The 5,166-nt window shown below is 51.6% G+C and overlaps 1 protein-coding gene across 1 annotated transcript in view; it reads left to right on the forward strand.

The window, feature by feature from the left end:
- The window catches only part of PPP2R3B (protein phosphatase 2 regulatory subunit B''beta), a 40,889-nt gene that overhangs the window by 33,755 nt on the left and 1,968 nt on the right, over window positions 1-5,166 (forward strand). Inside the window, exons 10-12 of the mRNA XM_004385216.2 lie at window positions 125-300; window positions 1,057-1,175; window positions 1,432-1,538. Of these exons, the coding sequence (XP_004385273.1) occupies window positions 125-300; window positions 1,057-1,175; window positions 1,432-1,538 (402 nt within the window). The remainder of the gene's footprint in view (window positions 1-124; window positions 301-1,056; window positions 1,176-1,431; window positions 1,539-5,166) is intronic.

Consider the following 5,166-nt stretch of genomic DNA (forward strand, 5'->3'; position numbering starts at 1 on the left):
GTGGGCAGTGTGCGTGCAGGTAGCGTGTGGCTGACGTGTGCGTGGGCAGTGTGTGCAGGTAGCGTGTGGCTGACGTGCATGTAGGTAGTGTGTGGGTGACCCTCTGCCCTCCCCTGGCTGGCAGCATTGAGTACTGGTTCCGCTGTATGGACCTGGACGGGGACGGGGTGCTGTCCATGTACGAGCTCGAGTACTTCTACGAGGAGCAGTGCCGTCGCCTGGACAACATGGCCATCGAGGCACTGCCTTTCCAGGACTGCCTCTGCCAGATGCTTGATCTGGTGCAGCCCCAGCAGGAAGGTGAGGGCCTGCGGCAGGGCACGGGGGCTGCGGTGGGCCTGGGGCAGGGCTGTAGGGCTGGGCTGGGGCTGGAGGATGGTGGGGTACTAGGGTGGGGCCCTGACTCTGAGTGGGTAGAGGTATCAGTGTGGAGACCTGGTATGAAGGAGTGTTGGGCTGGGCTGTGCCTGAACTCCCAGGGAGGGTTTGGGCCGTGTGGGGCTGACACGTGGCACAGCCCGGGCATCACTTGTAATGAGGTGTGCAGATGTCAGACCTCAGTGGCCTGGCCAGCCTGTGGCTTAACACACCAGTTTAGATCCACTTTCCACATCCATCGGATCACTTTCCAAAACCGTCAGATCTTGCCGGAAGCGTAGCCCTGCACCGCATCAAACGCGTGTCCTCACACGGCACGTAGTAGCGTGCAGACCTGTGACGTGTGAGCCCAGCCTGCCCACTCAGGCGCATGTCCCGTGACGTGTGAGCGCAGCCCACCCTCTCAGGCGCGTGTCCCCTGTGACACGTGAGCCCAGCCTGCCCTCTCAGGCGCGTGTCCCCTGTGACACGTGAGCCCAGCCTGCCCTCTCAGGCGCGTGTCCCCTGTGACACGTGAGCCCAGCCTGCCCTCTCAGGCGCGTGTCCCCTGTGACACGTGAGCCCAGCCTGCCCACTCAGGCGCATGTCCCGTGACGTGTGAGTGCAGCCCACCCTCTCAGGCGCGTGTCCCGTGACACGTGAGCCCAGCCTGCCCTCTCAGGCACGTGTCCCCTGCAGGGAAGATCACCCTCCACGACCTGAAGAAGTGTAAACTCGCGAACGTGTTCTTTGACACGTTCTTCAACATTGAGAAGTACCTCGACCAGGAGCAGAGGGAGCAGCTGTCCCTGCTCAGGGTGAGTGGTGGGGGGTTGTCTCCCCCCACTAAGGGTGTCAGGCTGTGGCATCTCCCTACTCAAGGTGCATGTCAGGGGGTGGTGTTTCCCCACTTAGGGTGCGTGTCGGGGTGGCATCTCCCCACTTAATGTGAGCGTTGTGGGCATGGCGTTCAGGGTGAATGTCGGGGCAGCGTTTCCCCACTTAGGGTGCATGTTCAGGGGCGTGGCGTCCCTGCGTGGCGTCCATATGCTCTAACACGCGTGTCTCGTCCAGGAGAGCGAAAGCGACGGCCCGGAGCTCTCCGCCTGGGAGAAGTACGCCGCTGAGGAGTACGACATCCTCGTGGCAGAGGAGGCCGCCGGGGACCCGTGGAATGACGGGTAAGACGAGGAAGCATCCCCTCAGGTTCAGACCTCAGGTCGAGCTCACCCCAGTGCCCTGATGGACGCTGAGGACGGTAACCGTTCACAGGTCTCGGCCGGGCCCTCCCCTCGGCTGACCCCTGTGAAGTCCTGCCCAGGTGCCGTGGGCATGGAGACCCCACAGCGGCCGGCCTTCCAGGAAGCAGCCGCTCCCGACCGTTGAAAGGCAGTCGGTTCACCGACGTGCCTCTTTTACAGACTGTGCTTTTGTGTCTTATCTCAGAAGTCTGTCTCGTCCAGGGTCACCGAGATTGTCTTCCACAAGTTTCATTTAGGTCTGCGATCGTTTTGAGTGAGTTTTCCATGTGGAGCGTGAGGTAGGGGTCACGGTTCATGTTTTTGCAAGCGAACATCCACTCATCCCGGCACGTTTTTGAAAAGCCCAGCCCTCCTCCACTGACGCGCCTCAGCATCCGTGTTGAAAACCAACTGAGCGCGTACGTGTGGTGTTTCTCAGCTTCATTCTGTCTCTTGGTGTACATGTGTCCGTCTTGAATGCCGTAGCTTTACAGTGAGCATGGGAATCAGGCTGCGGGAGACTTTAACTTTGTCTCCTTCAAAATCGTGGCATTCCTTTGCCTTTCCACACACATTTTACGACCAGCCTGTCAGTTTCTGTGAAAAACCCTGGAATTGTGTTGACTTTGTAGTTCAGTTGGTGAGTTGACAGCCTGACACCCTTGACTTGTGGGGTCTGTTTTCTGGGCAGTCTGTCCTGCCCCATACTTGTGTGTCTCCATTCCCCAGCACTTCACTGTCCTGATCGCCACGGCCCTGTGAGAAATCCCGCCAACGGTTTCCGTCTTTTTCAGAACTGTCCTCACTGTTCTAGTGCTTTTGCCTTCATGTGCAAACTTAGGAACAAACTTGTCTAGTTCTGCAAAAAATCTCTGCTGAAAGTTTGAGATTTTGATCAATGAATAGATAGACTTGGGGGAGAACTTACATCCTAAATACTGAGCATTCTAATCCACGAACAGAGTCCCCGGGTGGTACAAACGGTGAACACACTCGGCTGCTAACCGAAAGGTTGGAGGTTCGAGTCCATCCAAGGTGCCTTGGGAGAAAGGCCTGGCAGTCGACTTTCAAAAACTCAGCCATTGGAAACCCTGTGGAGCAGTTCTACTCTGACGCACATGGGGGCGCCATGAGTTGAGCTCGACTCCATAGCAGCTGGCTTTTAAATCCATGAGTATGGTATGTCCCTCCATTTACATAGGTCTTCTCTGATCTCTCCCATCAGTGTTTTATATTTTCAGCATACAGATTTTATACATACTTTGTAATTTTTGGTACTGTAAAAGGTCGTCGTAAAGTTTCCGTTTCTAATCCTTCATTGGTAGTAGACAGAAGCGTGAGCTGTTTTTGTTCCTTGATTTTGTCTTTTGCAACCTCGTAAAACTCCGTGATGAGTTCTAGTAGCTCTTTCAGAGTCTGTGGGATTTTCTACATAAACAATCACATGGCCTCCTTTCCACTCTGTGGTTGTTAGGTGCTGTCGAGTTGTTTCTGACTCACAGTGACCCTCCGTACAACAGAACAAAACACTGCCCAGTCCTGCGCCATCCTCACAGTCATTGCTATGCTGAGCCCATTGTCACGGCCACTGTGTCAATCCATCTTGTTGAGGCTCTTCCTCTTTTTTGCTGACCCTGTACTTTACCAAGCATGACGTCCTTTTCCAGGGACTGGTCCCTCCTGATAACGTGTCCAAAGTATGTGAGACGTAGTCTCACCATCCTTGCTTCTAAGGATCATTCTGGTTGTACTTCTTCCAAGACTCTGCATGCATCTCATTATTTATTTTTCCTCACCTACCACACTGCCTACAACGTTCAGTGTGACGTTGACTAGCAGGGGGAAAAGGAGGGACCTTTGCCTGTTCCCCAACTTCGTTGGGATGCATTCTGTCACTTCCATTCAGCATGATACCAGCCGTTGGGGTTGGTAGATGCCCTTTATCAGCTTGAAGAACTTTCTTTTAGTTCCCAGTGCACTGAGGTTTTTTTTTTTTTAAAGCATGAGTTGATGTTGAATTTTTATTAGATGGTTTTTGGTCAAATAGTTTTTCTTGCTTAGTTTGTTGATACAATGAATTACGTTGAGTGGTTTTTGGTGGTTGAACCAGCCTTGCATTCCCAGGATAAATGCTACTTGGTTAGATATATTACCCTTTTTTATACTGTTCAGGAGCCCTGGTGGCGCAACGGTTAAACGCTTGCCTGCTAACCAGAAGGTTAGCAGTTTGAAGCCACCAGCCGCTCCTTAGGAGAAAGATGTGGCAGTCTGCTTCCACAAAGATTTACAGCCTAGAAAATTCTACGGGGCAGTTCTACCTTGTCCTGTAGGGTCACTGTGAGTTGGAATCAACTTGATGGCACCCAGCTACACCACCACCACATACTCTTGGATTCGCTCTGCTGAGACTTCTCCCAGGAGTTTTTCTCCCTTTGTCTGTTGGTTCAGTTGTTGCATTGAGTGAACCTGCGCTGTTGAACCATCCTTGCATTCCCTGGATAGACACCACTTGGTCAGACACATTACCCTTTTTATGCACCGTTGGATTCACTCTGCTAGAACTTTTCCCAAGAGTCTGCGTGTGTGTTCAGAGGGGGTGCTGCTCTGCAGTTTGCTTCCTTGGGGCGTTTTTGACCTTGCAGAGGGAGCTGTTCCGTCCTTTTTTCCGGAGAGCGTGTGTACAGGCGGTAGGATTTCTTCCCAAATGTTTGTGAAATCATCCTGCGACGCCATCTGGACCTGGGGTAGTCTTTGTGGGATGGTTTTTTGTTTTTATTTTTTAACAGCTTTATGGATGTATAGTTGATATACAATGAGGTGACTATGTTCAAAGTGTGCAATTTTTGATAAGTTTAGACCTATGTATCCCCCCGTGAAACCATCGCCACAATCAAGATAACGAGTCTTGCGCTTTTTGATTTGTCCCTGTGCCCCCCAAAGAAAGCTCTGGTTTGCTTTCTCTGTAGGTGAGTTTGCATTTTCTAGAATTTTACATTTAGTAGAATTTACCAGCAACGCCATGTGGAGCCGGAGTGTTCTTCGTGAGAAGATCTTTAACTCTGAATTCACCTGTGCTGCACTTGTAACCTAAGGGTTGGTGGTTCAAACCCACCCAGCAGCACTGCAGCAAAAAAGGCCTGGCAATCTGCTTCCATAAAGATTCCAGCCAAGAAAACCCTATGGGGCAGTTGTACTCTGTCACGTGGGGTCACCATGAGTCGGAATCGACTCAGCAGCAATGGTTTGTTTTTCAAGCAGGGATAGGATTCCTCAGGCAATCTGTTTCTTCTTGAGTGAACTTTGGTGGTTTGTCCTTCTGGGAATTTGTCCATTCATTTAAGTTGTTGAGTTTATAGTTATTTATAACATCCCTGTGATGGTTAAGATTGTGTGTCAACTTGGCTGGGCCATGATTCTCCATGTTTTAATGTAATCACTCCCATGATTGAATATACTGTGAATAGCCAATCAAATGAAAGGGAGTCTCCTTGGGGGTGTGGCCCGCATCTGTATATAAGCAGATGTTCTGGCTTTTTGCTCTCTCTGGATCCTGTGGCTGCTTCCTGTC

Source organism: Trichechus manatus, unplaced genomic scaffold (genome assembly GCF_000243295.1).
Source record: "Trichechus manatus latirostris isolate Lorelei unplaced genomic scaffold, TriManLat1.0 scaffold00134, whole genome shotgun sequence".
Classification (NCBI taxonomy): domain Eukaryota; kingdom Metazoa; phylum Chordata; class Mammalia; order Sirenia; family Trichechidae; genus Trichechus; species Trichechus manatus.